Below are 17,601 nucleotides of genomic sequence, written 5' to 3' on the forward strand. Positions count from 1 at the left end.
GCTGGAAGCCCCTGGATCTGCCCCCAGGGCTGCCAACGATGATGCAAACCCTCCCCTTGACAGCCCCATCGTGACAGCCCCATGTTCTCCCCAAGCCTGGCATCACAGCAATCACCCAGCAACACTCCCTGCATCCCTCACAGCCGGGTACCAGCCAAACCTGCCCCTACCCCCAGCACCATGCTGGTTCAGCCTGGTGGCATCACTCTTACGTCCCCAAAGCACCTCTATTTTTGCCACAGTCTTTTTTTTTTTGCTGCTGCTTTCTTCCCTGGCAGCAGGAGCAGGGTCTTCCCTGCATCCGTCTGTCGCCGCAGGGGCATCAGCACCAGGGCTGCAGGGAGCTCCCCGGGGAGAAGTAAGTGGATCAAAGGGTTTTAGCAGCAGACGGCTCCCAGACAGATCTGGATCGTCTTCAAGGCGGCCACTTGCGGCTATAAATGCACTTTCCGCCTGCAGCTCCCTAAGCCAAAAGCTTCACACCGGTTTTATTGCATTTAACCCCTCGCTGCTCTTGTCCTCGCAGCCGCTCAGGGCTAAGAATCGGGGTCCTGCAGCCGGACCCTGGCCAGATGAGGTCTGCACCCCTACTGGGCAAATCCAGCCCCACGGTTATGGCCAGAGGGATTGGGGTTGCAGAGGCTCCCTGCAAAAGCCAGGGTGTCCTGAGACAGACAGCAACACAGCTGAAATAAGGGAGATTGAGATGAGATCTTGGAAAGAAATGTTTTTCTGTTAGGGTGGGGAGGCCCTGGCCCTGGTTGCCCAGAGCAGTGGTGGCTGCCCCATCCCTGTGGGAGGTGTCCCTGCCCACAGCAGGGGGTTAGAAATGGATGGGCTTTGAGGTCCCTTCCAACCCAAACCACTCCATGATCCTATGAACACAACCTGCTCATCGATCCTGCCTGCCCCGGGATCCCTGGCACCAGAACCAGGAGGAAACTGAGGCACGCGGCACGGGACAGCAGTAGGAAGGATGGTGATGCTCCCAAGGGCACACACATCAACCTGCTCCTCTGTCCCCTGGCAGGCTCCTCTGTCCCACCCCAGTGTCCCGATCACCTTTTTCCCCCACTTCGTGTCACCTCACATCCAGGCAGTGCTTGCCAGTCAGCAAGGAGTGGAGCCCAGGCAGGGAGAGGCTTTGTTGGAGCAATGCTGCTATGAATTATTCAGAGTGTGATCATAATTACAGGAGCCCCTCTGTCCCCCTCTGACAGTTCTTCTTGTTCTCCAAGGCAGGAGCAGGATTTGTGCCATGGGGATGATTGGGACCAGGGAGAGGGACATGGGTTTGTGTCACCATGGGAGTGCCCAGTGAGGCAGGAGGGAACCCTGGGCACCCTGACCCTGAGGAACCACCTGCGGGTCTGGGCACCTTGCTGGGGCTTTGCTGGTTAAACTGGGAGCTTTGAGGAGCCAGGCTGACCCCCCTGCAAGCACTGCCCATGCTGCGTCTCCTCTCTCTGCCCTCAGCTTCATCATCCCATGCTCCCCAGCCCCAGCAGAGGCCCACAGCCCCAAATGTACCAGCACTGCGCCCCAGGCCTCCCCCAGCACCGTGCCCCAGTCCTCCCCCAGCACCGTGCCCCACGTCCCCCCATCTCAGTCCCCAAAACCCAGCAGTGGGGTCCCTGCCTGCTGGGACAGGCACGGAGGTCGCTGCCAGGACCCCACCGTGCATCCAGGGGGACCCCCGGCATCCCCTCACAACCCGCAGCCCCCACCATGAGCCCATCACGGAGCTGCCGTTGCCGTAAATCCTGCAGCCCTGCAGCCACCTCCAGGGCCTGGCAGGCAGCTGCCCAGCACAGCCGCTCCTTGGCTGGCACGATCAGGCTCTGGGATGGAGGGAAAACAAGAGGGCAGCAGCAAAAAACTACGCATGGAGGGCAAGAGGATCCTACCGCTGGGATCCCAGCACTGCCTGGCTGGGAAGGGGATGCGGGAAACCCGGTCCTGGAATGTGGGAGGACACATAAGGACACATTGTTTGGATACCAGGGATACAGCACAGGCACTGGGAGCCCTGGCGGGGCTGTGGCTGGTGCCATGGGGTGGGAGAAATGTGTGCGCCCCACAGTACTGCCCCGATGGCAGCGGGGAGGTGGCTGCACCACATCTGAGCAAGCACCTGAGTATTGTGTCCAGTTCTGGAATCCCCAACAGAAGAAGGACATTGAACTGTTGGAACGGGTCCAGAGGAGGCCACGGAGGTGATCTGAGGGCTGGAGCAGTCCTGTACGAGGCCAGGCTGAGAGAGATGGGATTGTTCAGCCTGGAGAAGAGAAGGCTCTGGGGAGACCTTAGAGCAGCTTCCAGTGCTGAAAGGGGCTCCAGGAAAGCTGGGGAGGGTTTTTTTACAAAGGCCTGGAGTGATAGGACAAGGGTGAATGGCTTTAAACCACAAGGGGGAAGATTTAGATTAGATGTTGCCCAGAGCAGTGGTGGCTGCCTCATCCCTGGAGGGGTTCAAGGCCAGGTTGGATGGGGCTTGGAGCCCCTGATCCAGTGGGAGGTGTTGCAGAATCACTGAATTACTAAGGTTGGAAAAGACCTCTCAGCTCATCCAGTCTAACCATCAGCCCAGCCCCACCATGCGTACTAAACTATATCCCAAAGTGCCACATCTACACACCTTTTGAACCCCTCCAGGGATGGAGACTCCAACTCTGCCCTGGGCAGCTTCTGTCAGAGTTTCACCACTCTTTTGGTAAGGAAATATTCCCTAATACCCAATCTAAGCCTTCCCTGGTACAACCTGAAGCCATTTCCTCTCATCCTATCACTTGTTACTTGGGAGAAGAGACCAACACCCACCTCATCACAACCTCCTTTCCGGGAGCTGCAGAGAGCGATGAGGTCTCCCCTCAGCCTCCTCTTCTCCAGACTAAACAGCCCCAGTTCCACTCCTCATAACACTTGTTCTCCACACCCTTCTCCAGCTTTGTCGTCCAAAGATGGAGCTTCCCAGTGGCCAGGATGCACTGGGCCAACTGGGAATCCCACTGAAAGGCAGGTGGCAGCGCCCATGCTGTGATTCTGAGGTATGGACAAGGATGCATGGGCCAGAGGGTAGAGGGATGCCAGCTCTGAGGAAAGCCGAGCCCATGGTACAGCGTGTGAGGGCTCCCTCCTGCCTGGAACCCCCCTCTGCACCCCCTGCCAGCCCTGGGAGAGCAGGGAAGGCACAGCGGGTATGGGAGCTGCAGGTACGGGGTGAACTGGGGGGTAGGAGGGTGGTGGGGGTGCAGGTATGGTGTGTCCAGCAAGCACAGATGGGATTCTGGGTGTGGGGGGTCGGGGTAGGGAGCACAGAGGGGATTCAAGGTATGGGGTGCACACTGGGAGGGGGAACAGAGTTGCAATAATCAGTGGCTGGGGGAGAGGGGGGCAGAGTCTGAGCAGGTGGGGTGCAGGGTGCAAGGTGCAGGTTGAAGGATTTGAGGTGCAGCAGAGTGTGGGGTGCATGGATTGAGGTGCAGAGTGTGGAGAGGAGGACGAGGGGTCAAGAGTGCAGGATAGGGGTGGAGGCTTTAGGGATCAGAGTGAGGGGGGCAGGGAATGGGGACCAGAGTGCAGCATACGGGGAGCAGAGTAAGGGGTGCAGGTTTGGGGGTGCAGACTGCAGGGTACAGAGAGCACAGTGAGGGGTGCAGGGTATGGGGTGCAGAGTGAAGGGTCTGGGGAGCAGAGTGAGGGGTGCAGGGTGCAGAGTCCTGAGTTGGGGAGCAGAGTGCAGGGTATGGGCTGCAGAGTGTAGGCATGGGAAGCAGAATGAGGGGTACAGGTTTAGGGGTACAGGGTGATGGCCTGGCATCCTGCAGTACTGCAGGGGGGTTCACCCGACGTGGGGCCCTCTGTGCCTCAGGCTGACATTCCTGCCTCTCCCACCTACACCCCACAGCTCAGCTGCCCTAATCTGCCTTGGCACTCCTCGGGGCCGCGGCTCGCCAGCCCTGCCTGGGCACGCTACGCTCCCCCTGCCAACCGTGCCGGCCGCGTGCCAAGCCTGCCACAGCTCCCCGTCACCGCTGCACCCATCCTAGAGCCGTGCATGGAGCCCAGGCACGTCATCAGCCACCTGGCATCATAGAATCATGAAATCATTGAACAGTTTGAGCCGGAAGAGACTTTAAAGATCAGCTAATTCTAACACCGTGCCATGGGCAGGGACACATCCCACTGAATCAGGCTGCTCAAGGTCCCATCCAACCTGGCTCTGAACACCTCCAGGGATGGGGCAGCCACCCCTGCTCTGCGCAACCTGGGCCAGGGCCTCCCCACCCTCATAGAATATGAGCAGCAGAATGTCAGCCCCGAGCTGATGCCTCTCACAGCATCCACAGGGCTGTGGGTACCAAATAGGTGGGATGGAGCGTGCTGAATTTCCTCCTTGTGATGCCCTTCATCAATGAATGGTGTGTCTGCCTGTGCGTGGGGACAACTCATCGCCCACCCAGCACATGGGTTGTGCACAGTGTGCTTCGTTTTCGGCTGCCTGCAGCTCTCGGGGCTCCAGCAGGGAATGGGGATGGGCACGTGGAGACAGGTGGGTGGGAATGGGACAGAGGATGCCCCATCCCTGGAGGTGTTCAAGGCTTGGAGCCCCTGATCCAGTGGGAGGTGTCCCTGCCCATGGCAGGGGGTGGAACTGGCTGGGCTTTGAGGTCCCTTCCAACCTAAACCGTTCTATGACTCTATGATGTTTGCCTCAAAACCATGAATCCAGTGGGAAGCAGAGCAGCCCCATGGTCCCCAAAGCCCCCATCGCTGCCTTTCACCATGCCGAGGTGAGCATGGAGCAGTCGTGCTCCACCACCACACACACATGTTCAGCACCCGCTGTCCTGCAAGAAATAAAACCAACAGCCCTGCAACTAATACCTGCGATGGAATAGAGCTGATTAGAATAATCAGCACAATAATTGGGCTACACCTAGGAGAGGGTGTAAGCAGAAAGCCCTGCAAAGGAGACTCTTTGTCTTTGCTTGTTGTTGTCTCTCCAGCTCACAGGTAATCGCTAGGAATGGGCAAACCCCCTTTTAATGGACTCTTAATAACGCCGTTAATTTCCTTTTGCAAGGAAAGTTTTCCAAACAGTCAAAGATTCAAAACAAAGCAATGATTGTTCCTATTAGCATTAAATTCTACTCTGGGAGAGAGAATAAATCAAGCAAGGGGATTCAATTCAAAACAGAACTATAAAAAATCCAATAATGATTTTTTAATATTAATAAGAAAAATATATTGTTATGCACCCTTAGCATTTAAACTTCTAATCCAATCAGCGCAAAGTGCAGAGATAAATCACAGCCGCAGAGGAGAAGGGAATAACCATCAAGCAGGAGGCAATAAAATGCTGTCTTACATCCCTGGGACAGGCAGGGGTTTGACAGGCTCAAAAAAAAACCCCCAAATTTATGATCCCGTCGCCCTGCCAGCAGGTTGATTCCTCCCTGCAGCCCCACACGTGCACTCCACCTGGGCAGGGAGGGTGCAAGGGGCAGGCAGGTCGCAGGCAGGAGGTGACACCAGCATCCTGGCTGCCTCAACCCATCAGTGCGGCGTTGAGGAGCCAGGGACTTCTCTCCATCCTCCTTAAACCTGCTGCCTGCTGCTTCCAGCAGCTCCCGGCAGCTCCGACTGGCTGTGCAGCAGAGTGGAAGGAGCAGTTGCTGAAGGAGGTCCCAAATGGGGTCCCATGCAAGGTCTCAAGCAAGGTCCAAAGCAAGCAAGGTCCTAAGTGGGGTCCCATGCAAGGTCTCAAGCAGGGTCCAAAGCAAGCAAGGTCCTAAGCAGGGTCCCAAGCAAGCATGGCCCCAAGCAAGGTCCCAAGCAAAGTCCCAAGCAGGTTACAAGTCGTGCTCTCCCGCCCTTAGAGGTTGCACCAGGCACTCCCAGTCCTGCACTACCAAACTCATTCCAGAGCCCGGGAAGCGCTGGTGGTGCTCAGAACACAATGATGCGGCGCCCAGTCCCACCAGGATGGAGCTGATGGTACCCACACAGCCTCCCAGGTCCCCTCTGCTCCCCATCCCTGCGTGCAGAGGGGATGAGGGGCTGCCCTTCCCATCACACAGCTCTGCAAACAGGGAGCACCAAAGTGCGTGGCCGTGTAACCCCCTCACAGAGGCAGCCACCAAGGCCACAGTCCAGGAATAATCCCAGTGAGGCTCCCCCCGCGGCTCACGCAGTGCATCCTTGTTGAACTCATTACAGATAATGGCCCCACAATTCACGGCTGATGCAGCTGGGCTATTCCCCCTGATTTATCTGCTCCGGCAGATGATGCACAGCCACGAGGTCCAGCAGCCAGCCCTGGTGAGAGGTAAAATGCCACTAAATGTGTCCAGCGGGTCTAAACTCCCCTCCATTCCCCCAAACTGCGAACCTCAGTGCTCCTGCCGAAAGCAGCTACATCCAATGGGAGGGAAATGCCGAACGATGGCAGCGCAGAGGGAGAGCAGCAGAGCACCTGCAGCTGGCAGACCCAGCCCTGCGACAGCCGAGGACAAAAGAGATCTCAGCCACGCAGGGAGTTCCCGGCCGTCTGGCAAACTGCTGACGCCACGAACCAGGGTGAGAGGGCATTTGGGGACAGGGGGACAGACACACTGCTCCTGCTCCAGAGCACCCTGGGGCTTCGTTCCCACTGGCTGAGGTCCTGGGGAGGCTGATGAGGGGGGTAAAGGATTAATTACAGCTACTACAGGTCCAAACCTGACATGTTGGGAGCATTTCTGCTCCTCTTTAGCTTCGGATGGTTTGGGCAGAGGTCCAGGACCAGATGCCAGGCTCGTCCCCATGCTCCCCAGCCTGGCAGCTCTTGCGACCCACAGAGTCAGATCCCATCTCAGGGGAGCAGAACAGCACCCAGGCCCTCCTGGCACATTGCAATATGGTTTAAGGCCAAAAAAAGAGGCAAGAAATCCCTGTGCCTGGCTTTTGGACTCTCCCACTGTCAGCAGCCAAGGCCAAGGTGCTTGCACAGTCCTCGGCATGCACTGACAGGCAGCGCTGGGAACATCGCACCTGGTGTATGGTCCGACCAGATGGGGGGTCTGGAGACTCAGCCCTGCACCACAAGGATCCCCCAAAAGCCCAAGAGGTGAGAACTCATCTCCCTTCACTCCTGCACTGCCCTGCCAGCCCAGCTGCTGGAGGAGATTCAGCGGTTGCTGAGGCAGAACAGCCATCAGCACAAGGGACCATGACTGGAAAGCACTTGGGACCTCTGAGAGCGAGCAATGCCACCACACACAACATTGCAGGGCTTTCCCACTGGACTCCGAGCAAGATCCAGTACCCCAGCACCCAGCACCATCCCTCGGAAACCTCAGCAGCACCAAAACTGGGCATGGAGCTGGCACAGCCCCGCAAACGCCCATCTCCTCTGTACCCCAGGGCTGTCCCTGGCCACAGCCTCCTCCCAGTCCCACAGGACTGGAGCCAGACTCCCTGGGAGACACAAAGGCTGCCCTGGGGAGGGCGAGGGTGGCTGGCAGCGCCACCGTGTCCGACCACGGAGCCAAGGATGCGCCTTCCCGGGGGCACTCAGGGGTACCGGCATGGGGTGGGCGAGCAAAGACGGGGTTTGGGGAGTGGGGTGTGTGTTGAACTTTTGAACCAGCAGGCAGGAGATCAAGTGCATTACCTTAACGTGAGTTAAAAATAACCGTCTCGTCTCTTGAAACGAGCCTGTCTGCAATTATAGCTTGGCATGTCTGCTCCGGAGCGTCCCCAGGCTGGCACCGTGCCAGGCAGCTCCCAACAACCCTCGCCTTTCTTCTCCTTCTTGGGGCTGGCTTGTTTTCTTTGCGTTTTGGGGAATTCTTCCATTTTTTTTTGCTTTTCTCTTCCCAGTAAATCAAAAGTGGCTGCTCTGTAGGCTCCCCATCGCCTGTCAAGCCACAACCAAGCCTTCAAAAGCACCCAGGTCCCCACCACCCATTGCAATGCCACAATGTCCTCTCCCAGCCCTTGGGGACACGGGGATGCTGCCACCAGCCCATGCTCCCAGGAGAACCATGCAGCGGCGCCAGCCAGTCTAAGGCTCCTTCAAGGCTCCTTCCCTGCTCTGCCCTCGCACACCTGCCATGCATCCCGCTACAATGTGCAGGTGCGCGTGCACATGTACCGTGCATGCTCACACCGTGCCCCGAATGCACAGGCGTGTGAGGGAACACGTGAAAATTCCAGCGCGCCTGTACAGGTGGTGAATGCCCTGCAGCATCGCTGCCTGCAGCTTCCCATTCTCTGCCCAGCCCAGCAGGCAAGCTCAGGCAAGGGTGGCCATCCTGGCATCTCCCACGTGTCCCTATTTGCTAGTATCCAGGGCTGTTTCAGAAACCTGTGTCCCCAGGGGTCAGAGCGGCAAGCTGTGTCACTGCTGCACCCATGGCTTGGTAGAAGCAAAGCAGGGGAGGCAGCTGGGGTGGGCATCAACCCTGGAACTCATGCCCAGAGGGCCAACAGGCAGCAAATCCCAGGAGCCTCCCTGCTCTCAAACTCCAACGGACACAGCCAGGGGCACTGGGTGGCAGGAGGTGCTGGGGAGGGGAAGGATGAGCCCCCTCCGGAAAAAGCAGACATCACCCATGCAGACCCCAACGTCACCCCATACTGCTGCTATCCCCTCAGGCAGCCCCCCCACTTCTGCCCCCCAGCCCCTCTGGGCAGTCAGCAGTCCCTGCCGGGGCTGGACACCCCACGGCCAGACCCACAGCAGGCGACAGCTCAGGATGCTCTGGGATGCTGGAGCAGCCCTGCTGGGAGGGAAGGACTCAGCTTGCTTTGGGGGTCCCCATGCCCCCTCCCAGTGCCAACCGCCTCCTCCTCCCCGCTGTGGGTGAAAGCAAGCTTTGTGCCGGGGCTTTCAGTTCTCCTGGCTGGCGCCCAGCCAAGGCACCACATAATAATGAACAGATGCTGTCCAAAATGAGCTTCAGCGGCAGACAGGCGAGCTGCTCCGTGTGTCCTTCCGTAACCCAAAGTGCCTTTCACCTCGGCACTAACCAGGCACCTTCAGCAGGAGAGGGGAGCCAATGGGAACCATCAGGCTAATTAAAAGTAACACAGCTGGGGCGCAGCAAGCCCACTGCTAGTGGGTGCAGGGCAAGGGCAGGGCTAGGGGGCAGTGGGAGGCAGAGCAAGGGGAGACCCCATACCCAGCTCCGGAGCATCCCCTCAAGGAAGTACCCGAAAGCATGGTGGCACCGGGGTTTGAGGTGGACCCTGGAGATGCAGAGGTAGCCTGGACCCTGCTGCAGCAGTGGGAAGGGACATTCATCCCCTTCCTGCCTGGTCCCTCTATGAGGACATGGTGGGAACGGGGTCCAGCCCCTTCCCAAAACCCAAGTGACCTCCTGCCATCACCAGCATCCCAGTGAGGATCCCACTGGGATGGGAAGTCGAGCCAAGGAGCTCTAGCTCTCTCCCACATCACACCCAGCCCAATGCACTGAGGACACTGCATCCCTGCAAAATATCTACCAGGCTTTTTAAGTATAAAGCCAAACACCAGGAAATTCATTTCCCAGCCCAGGATGCTGGTCCTTCCATCGCAGCATCGGGCAGGTGGGAGGGATGCGCACAGGGACTAGCTCTTCTAGTCCACAGGATCTTAACTGTAGTTTATATTCCAGTGGTTATTAAAAATAAAGGGGGCGGGGGCGGTGGGGAAGCTAAGAGCAGAGCAAGCTGTTCATTTGGAGCCTTTCCCTTGGGTTTAATAAAGCCCCACTCACTGCCGTAGTATCATTTTTATGCTATCATAAAGCTGGACCATTTAGCAGGTTTGTGTTACTTCAGCAGTTAGCACTGCATGAAAAGTGATTCCAGAAGAAGGGAAAGGGGGGGTGGAATTAGAAGGAAGATGAAAACCTCCAAAAGGAGAGGAAAAAACGAGGTGGGAAGAAGGCGAGAAGCCCGGGCAATCCCCCACAGCCACACTGCCAGAGCACATCACAGCAGCTCAGGGGGGAGCGAGTGGGCTCCCCATCCCTGTGTGAAGACAAGGACAGGCGAGGAGTCCTCAGTCCATCCCCGGGATGCTGAAGGGATGAGCACACAGGGGGACCCCACCTGTGCAGTGGGAAAGGGGCAGGGTGTCTCCCTACATCAGGGAGACCCCGGGGGCATCGCACACATGGGGACTAGAAAGACAGGGTGGCGTCTTTATTTAAAAGACGGGTGGATGAGGTGCTCAGGGATGTGCTTTAGAAGTGGGCAGGGATGGATGAACTCGACGATCTAAAAGGTCTTTTCCAACCAAAGGTTTCTATGATTGGCTTGAGGAATGCAGCTGAGGGTCTTCCTAGGGTGAAGAAGCGCGAGGCTCCCCATGGCCCTGCTCAGATCCCAGGATGGCCAGGCTCTCCCGGTGCCTCTGCTCCAGCCATGGGCAGTTCTCCGGGGAGCATCGGGCTGTCAGTGCAGCTGGAAAAAATCTCCATATATGGAGAGGATGGGGATACGGGAGCGGAGCTGAGCCAAGCCAAACCACCCCACAGGAGCCCTGACCCACGCTCAGCCCACTGCCAGGCAGCCACGCACACCGCTAATCCCAGTGAAAATGGGAGTGAGCCTGCCGCGCGACCCCAGAACACGCCACCCCAGAGCCACGTCACCCTGCCCTCACCATAATTCCCTCCTTGGTTGCTGTCCCACCTCCCCACAGTGCCACCCGCTCCCTAGCTGGTGCCCAAGCTGCCCTTTGCCAGGGGTAAGTTTTCTCCATCAGTGCCAGGAGCTGGTTTTGAGCCTCTCCAGCCCCACAGGGAAACATCCACGCAGATGCAGGGGACCCTGTCCGAGAAGGGCTCAGGCAGCGGGTGGCACGGAGACAGAGCTCCTGCCACGTCCATGGGGTTGTTCTCTGCCTCCCTTTGCTTGCACAGGGGCAGAGATGTCCCTTGGGTGTCTCTGTGCCCTGCAAGAAGGTGAAGCATCCTGGTACGCCCCAAACCCTTGGGCAGCAAGGGGCACTCACACCCTGCTTCCACCCAAACACTTTTTCCACCCCTTTTTCTCCCTAATTTCCATTTCCTGCCAGGTGAAGGTGGCACATGGAAAAAGTGTCTCTGCATGGCACAGTGCTCCCAGCTCCCAGGGGACAGCAGGACCCGACAGCCCCGGTCCTCAAAATGGGAGCAGCCACCACGATACCGACCCAGGGATATAAAAAAGAGGAGGTGTAGGAGAGGGCTGGGAAATTAAGGTTTTCAGCGCTGTCAGAGCCACATCAAACAGGCATCCACTAGCTGATTGCTTGATTGTTATATTTTGGATGTCAAACCGGAGCAAGCAGAAACCTTTAAAATGCATCAGTGCCGCTGCCTTTTTGATGGAGGGTGTTGGTTTCCCATTAACAAGTGGAAAGCGTGAGCTGGAGCAGAAAACTTCAAGCGCTTTGGAATTGATAAAATAACAACTCCCTAATTAAGCAGAACTGTCAGTCAGCAAGCGCCTGCTGCCCTGCATCGGGAAGCAGCAGCAGCTTCTGGTGCACGAGCCCAGCGTGTTGGCCCAGCCTGCTGAGGCACGGGGAGCCCAGTGGGGTGCACAGTGCAGGGGGCAGTGGCAGCCAGAGCATCCCCTCATCCTCCTGCCCGGGTCCTGGTCCTGATGCTGAGCATGGATGAGAAGTTTCGATGCTCTGCCTCAGTTTACCTCACCATTAAAACCATGTAATGCACCCCACAGCTTGGTGGGGAAGAACACCAGGCATGGGTGCAGCATCCCCATAGCCATCCGGATGCAGGAAAAGGTCCAGCTGAGAAAGAGCAAGGGGAGTTGGAGAAGTCCTGCTGGACCTTGTGAGGATGCCATGCCCTCAGCTGGACTCCCCGACCTCCTCAGTCCCATCCCGCTCTCCCTGGCATGGGGAGGCTGCGAAGGAACTAATTAAAGGAGCAGCCCATTAGTAGGGCCCTGCCTCGGACACTGCTGTGCTGGGTAATGAACCACTTGAAATCCATCATGCTTCTCCCAGGCCCAGTGCAGGAGGACGTGGCCTCTCCAGGGGCTCTTTAACAACCTGCCAGCAGCTCGTTACAACAGGATCGACTGCCCAGCACCCCGGGTGCTCCCGCGGCACCAAGAGCTGCCAGTCGGCTCCGGGGAGGGATGTGTGGGGACACCCAGGGGGCCTGGGGCAAGGGACAGCCCAGAAGGACAGCCAGCAGGGACACGGGGCTGCGGGGAAGGGGTTGAACCCCTGACACCAAGCAAGCCCACCAAGCAAAGAGGGTCTCCGCACGCTGCTTCGCAGCCCGAGATGGTGCTAGCCCCCGCGGGGGATCAGGCACCGGTGGCATCAGGACAGACCCCAGGCACAGGCAGGTGGGGAGGGCATTTCACCAAGAGCTGGGCTGGGAGGTTTAAGCCCCAGTGCCAACGCGGGGCTGCCAGAAGGGAGCAGACGTGCAGCCCGGGCAGCAGAGCCACCTGCCCGCAGCCTCGAGGGCGAGCGGCAGTGCCACAGCGGAGCTGCTCCAACCCTAAGAACAGCCAGGAACGTGGAAAGCATCCTATGCCGGGGCGCACCTAGGGAAGCCCACCCGAGTGAGTGGCCCCTATAGATGTCCCCTCATGCCCAACAGCAGCTGGGCTCCAAGCCTGTCCTCCCCCCTTTGTACATCATGCACCAAGAAGCCTCCAGGGATGCAGCGTCCTCAAGAAAGGCACCAAACCAAACCCCTCACCAGTGATGGGGCCCCATGGTAGCACCTTGAGCAGGGACACAGGCCAGGGACCATCCTTACCCCAAGGGACACCAGGAAGGGTGTGGGGTCAAGGGACAGGGTGGAACACCCTGCATTGCTCCTAAATGCTCCCTGGTGGAGGCTTTGCCAGGAGAAGGTGTTGGCCCTCCCGTGGCTCTGGAACACATCAGGGACTTCCCGGGAGACAGCTGACATAGGAAAAGGCCACTCCTGCTCTCCCAGGAGGATGGATGTCCTCGAGGGTCGCCTCCGCCAGGCAATGCTGCCGTCACAGCCTGTTCTCACCCAGGGGCCAAAAGCCAGCGCTGGCGTAGGCAGGACGGGAAGCTTGTGCCACCTTGCACACCCAAACCGGCACACCCATGCGTTGCCACTGTCCCCTGGGCAAGCCCCAGCACACCCAAAGAGGACATGGGTCACTCCTCCATCCCACACAAGCCAGGAGTGGATCAAAACCCCACACTTGCCTGTGATGAGGATGGCTGCTGACCACACTGTCCTCAGCCAGGGTCCTTTCCACACGGGGAGGGCTTTGCTCAGTGGCTCTAGCTCGCGTGCCAGCACCAGAAGACACAAGCAGCCCCTTCCCTGCTCCTGCCCGGCCACGATGGGCACACAAACTTCTTCACAGCTCCATCTCCTTGCTCTGGGCTGCCCTTCAGGGGCACCTTCAGGGACACCCAGCCAGGAGGGTCCCAGACATCCCACATCCCCAGTGACACAGTCTAGTCATCCCACATTCCCAGTGACACTGGTGGCGGGCAAGGCTGAGATGAGGAGCAAATGGAACCCAGCTCCTCATCCCAGCCTTGCCAGCCACCAGTCCAGAGCCCCGACAAACCTGCCGTGTCCCCAGACTCCACCAGTGCATGCCCCACACTGTCCCCAACGGGTACGAGTCCTGGGGACACCCTTCACCCCCAACAGAGGGACACAGGTCTCGCCCCTGGTGGAGGTTTCACCACCCACGCAGGTCTCAACCCCACACAACCACCGCCTCCCGTGCCCTCCGCAGCCCCCAGCACCTGCCACTGGTCTATCTCCACACCGGGGGCCACCGGCTGCCCCCCACCCACCCGTCACCGGTGAGGCAGGGAAGAGAGGATGATGCCCAACCCCAGCTCCCACGGCCTGGCCACCAGTGCCACAGACAGAGCCCCAAAACAGCTCCGTTTGCAACCAGGGATCCCACAAGGTAAGGCAGCTCAGATCACCTGGCTGACGGCGCCAGGGCACATGGTGCCAGGACCACAGCCAGAATTAGAGCCTCTGACACCTCGTTACACACTAACCACGCTGGAGGTAACAGGACTTAGGGTAGGGCTTAAGAGAAACCGTCTCCTTTTTACTGACACCATCTGGACATGGACAACCTCGTTCCCCTTCCGAGCACCAGCTGGAGGGGCAGGGGCCACTGCGACCCCCCCCCACCAGGACCCTCACCCAGTGCCAGGACAGTGGGTGCGATGCAGCCCTGAGCGAGAGGGGGATCACTCCCCACGCCAGGGATCTCCAACAAGCCCACAGTGCCAGGCAGGAGCGGAGCTGGGGGTCACCCGTGCAGAGCATGGGGGCCCTGGTGACCCCGGGGGATATGGGGGCTGAGATGGGGCGGATGCACTGGGTAAAAGTGGGTCATTTACCCGAAAATGGGTAAAAGCCAACCTGGAGACACCTGGCTGAGGACAGCACTCCCGAGCACGTCGCTGGCACGCCGGGACCCGGCACGGCTGGGGTGCCCGCAGGCAGGGACAGGGGCGGTGGGATGGTTGTTCACCATACCCCAGTGCTCCCAGGCTGGTGGGAGAGCTGGATAAACCCCCTCCCTGCTGCCATCCCCTCTCCCTGACCTCCCAAAGGACGAGGGTGATTCTCCCACTCTGGCAGCGGGTGAACTGGGGACAAGATCCCCCCACTTCCAATGCGCAACACTGGGAGGCACCTGCTCTCCCTGAAACTTGACCAAACCCTTTTCCCCTCACAACCACAAGGAAAGCGGGGATGCCCTCAGCCTCTCAGTCAGGGGCAAACTCTGGTTGCCCTAGGAGAAGCATCCAGAGCCCCATGTGCCTTTGGGAGCAGGGGGGAAAGTTGCGCTGGGACTGGGGTCAGGGGGGTCGGGTACCTTCCATCCAGCGGAGCTGTTGCTGTCTCCTTTATCCTTAAAGTAGGGGACGTATCGCACCATCCAGTCATAGATCTGGGAGAGGGTGAGGCGCTTCTCGGGTGAGCTCTCGATGGCTTTGGTGATGAGGTCGGCGTAGGAGAGGTTACCCCAAGCGTTCCTGCGGGACGTCTTGGCTTTGCGGAGCTGCCCGATGTCCGTGCCAGGGGGTGGCAGGGGGGCTGCAGCAGCGGCTCTGCGCTCCACCGGGGCCACCGCGTTCTCGGCTCCCTCCCCGGTACCGGTTGGCGCTGCCAGAGCCGGGGGTCCCCCAGCCGAACCCCCATCCTCCTCCTCCGCCGCGAAGTCGGGGTGGGGGAGAGGCCAAGTGCAGGACCGGGGTCGGCTCTGCGGCTCGAAATCCGGGTCGATCTCCACCTGATGCGCCTGGAGCTTTTCTTCCATGGTCCCACCCCCCCACACACACACCCCAACAACCCCCTCCCTGTAGTTACGGTGGGTTTCCACCTCAAAAAATAATTTAAAAAAAAAAGGAAAAGAAAAACAAAAAAGGAAAAGAAAAAAAAACCCACAAAACCCCAAAAACAAGGGGAAAAGAAAAAAAAAAGAAAAGAAAAACGGGGGTGGGGGGAACCAAAAAACCCGAAAAACACGAGAGGGAGAAGAGTGCGAAGACGGACTCCAAGCTGGGTTGGAGGGGAGGAGGGAAGGAGGAGCCGCTCCGGGTGCCCGGTCCCGGCAGCCCCAAGTCCGGATCAGCTTTAGGAGGCGGCTCTGCCCGGTTCCACGCCGGGAATGCGGAGGCTACAGGGAGAGACGAGCCGGGGCGGCCGCTGCATGGTCATCGGTCGCCTCTCCGGCCGCGGGTTGGGTTTGTTTTTTTTTTTTCTTTTTGGTTTGGTTTCTGTTTTTTTTTTTTTTTTCTTTTTGGTTGGTTTGGGGATTTTTTTTTTTATCACCAGCCGCGGAGCTCCGGGATCGTTGCCGGCACAAAGGGCAGCGGGGAGGCTGCGGGGAGCGCCGCATCCATCGGCGGAGGCTGCACCGGGGCTGGCACCGAGCGGCTCGGAGGCAGGAGATGAACCGGAGAGACACCGGGCTGGCACCGAGAGGTCAGGCAGCAAGAGAAGAACCGGAGCCCCCGGGCTGGCACCGAGCGGCTCGGAGGCAGGAGATGAACCGGAGCCACCGGGCTGGCACCGAGAGGTCAGGCAGCAACAGATGAACCGGAGCCACCGGGTTGGTACCGAGCAGTCAGGCAGCAAGAGAAGAACCGGAGCCCCCGGGCTGGCACCGAGCGATCAGGCGGCAACGGAAGAACCGGGCGGCATCCTGGGTACCGGTCGGGCTGCGGGGCACCTGGGCGGGGAGATGCGGGATGCTGGGGGGGTGATGCTGATGCCGGGCGGGGGGAGCTCCCGCCGGGGGCGGCTCGGGGCCGCTAGGTCCTGCGTTGCGGCGGAGCCATGCCGGCGGCACACGCACCTGACAGCACCGGGGGCTTCCCCGCCCCTACGCCCCCCCGCTCCGCTCCAGCCGCCGCGCCCCCGGCCGCCGCCGCCGCCGCCGCCGTGATGCCGCCCCGGAGCGGGCGGGCCACATGCTGGGGCGGCTGCCGAGCGGTCCGGTCCGGTCCCGGCGCTGCCCTCCCCTCCGCCGTGCCCGGCCCCGAATGCGGGCGCCGCCGTGACACGGGGGGAGGGCCCGGGGGGGCGGGAGAGGGGCGGGGAGGGGAGTGCCCCGGCGGGGCGGGACGGAGCTGCCGCTGCCGAGCTCCCCCTGTGCACCGAGCTCCCCACTGGGACCGAGACAGCCCCCGGAACCGAGCTCCCCCCTTGCACCGAGCTCCCCCCAACCTTCACCGCACGCCCCCTCCCTGCACCGAGCTTCCCCCCTGTACCGATTTGTCCCCTCCCTGCACTGAGCTCCCCCCACCTTCTACCGAGCTCCCCCTCCTTGCACCGATCCCCCCCCCTTGCACCGAGCTCCCCCTCCTTGCACCGATCCCCCCCCTTGCACCGAGCTCCCCCCCACCTTGCACCGAGCTCCCCCCTTCCTTGCACTGAACTCCCCCCAGCTGCACCGAGGTCCCCCCCTCTTCCCCGGGGCTCCCCCCACGCCCCCCGGGGCGCAGACCCCGGCCCCACGTGCGCCCCGGGCGCCCCCCATTGTCGCGGCGGAGCCGGCGCCGCCTCCTGATTGGCGGGAGGAGCCCTCGGACCCGCCCCCCGCGCCCTCCGATTGGCTGCGAGCGGGCGGCGCGCTCGGCGAGGGGAGGGGGCGGGGGGGCGCTCCTCGCCGGTGACGTCAAGGGCGCGGGCTGCACGCGCGCAGCGCCCCGGGCAACGAGGGCCACGCCCCTATTAGCCGTGACCACGCCCCCTAGTCGTGGCCACGCCCCTTGCGGGGCAGCTATCCTATAGGTGACCACGCCCCCATTGTGGAGACCGCGCCCACTAGGCGGAGTCTCCGCCCCCTTCGCACAAGCCCCGCCCACGCCCCGCGGTGCGGCCGGCCCCTCCCGACCCCACCCTGGGTCCTAGCGCCCGGCCCCCGCCCTGGGGTCCCAGCCCCACAATTTCCCCATCCTGGGACCCCCCGCTGTAGTCAGGGGGATGCGCTGTCAGCCAGGTCAAAGCCACGAAGCCCACCCAGGGTGGGGCAGATGACAATCATCCCCCTTGCTCCTTGCAGAGCTGGAGGGGCAAGGGTCGTGTGGGAGCCTCCCTGCTGCCCCAGAGGTGCTGG

At 60.3% G+C, this 17,601-nt stretch overlaps 1 protein-coding gene across 1 annotated transcript in view; it reads right to left on the reverse strand.

Moving 5' to 3' along the window:
• Nucleotides 1-15,316, reverse strand: part of FOXO6 (forkhead box O6) — a 43,877-nt gene extending 28,561 nt beyond the window's left edge. The window contains exon 1 of the mRNA XM_069875251.1: nt 14,854-15,316. Coding sequence (XP_069731352.1) covers nt 14,854-15,297 — 444 coding nt within the window. The 5' untranslated portion in view covers nt 15,298-15,316. The remainder of the gene's footprint in view (nt 1-14,853) is intronic.
• Between the last annotated feature and the right edge of the window lie 2,285 nt (nt 15,317-17,601).

Source organism: Phaenicophaeus curvirostris, chromosome 23, assembly GCF_032191515.1.
Source record: "Phaenicophaeus curvirostris isolate KB17595 chromosome 23, BPBGC_Pcur_1.0, whole genome shotgun sequence".
Taxonomy (NCBI): domain Eukaryota; kingdom Metazoa; phylum Chordata; class Aves; order Cuculiformes; family Cuculidae; genus Phaenicophaeus; species Phaenicophaeus curvirostris.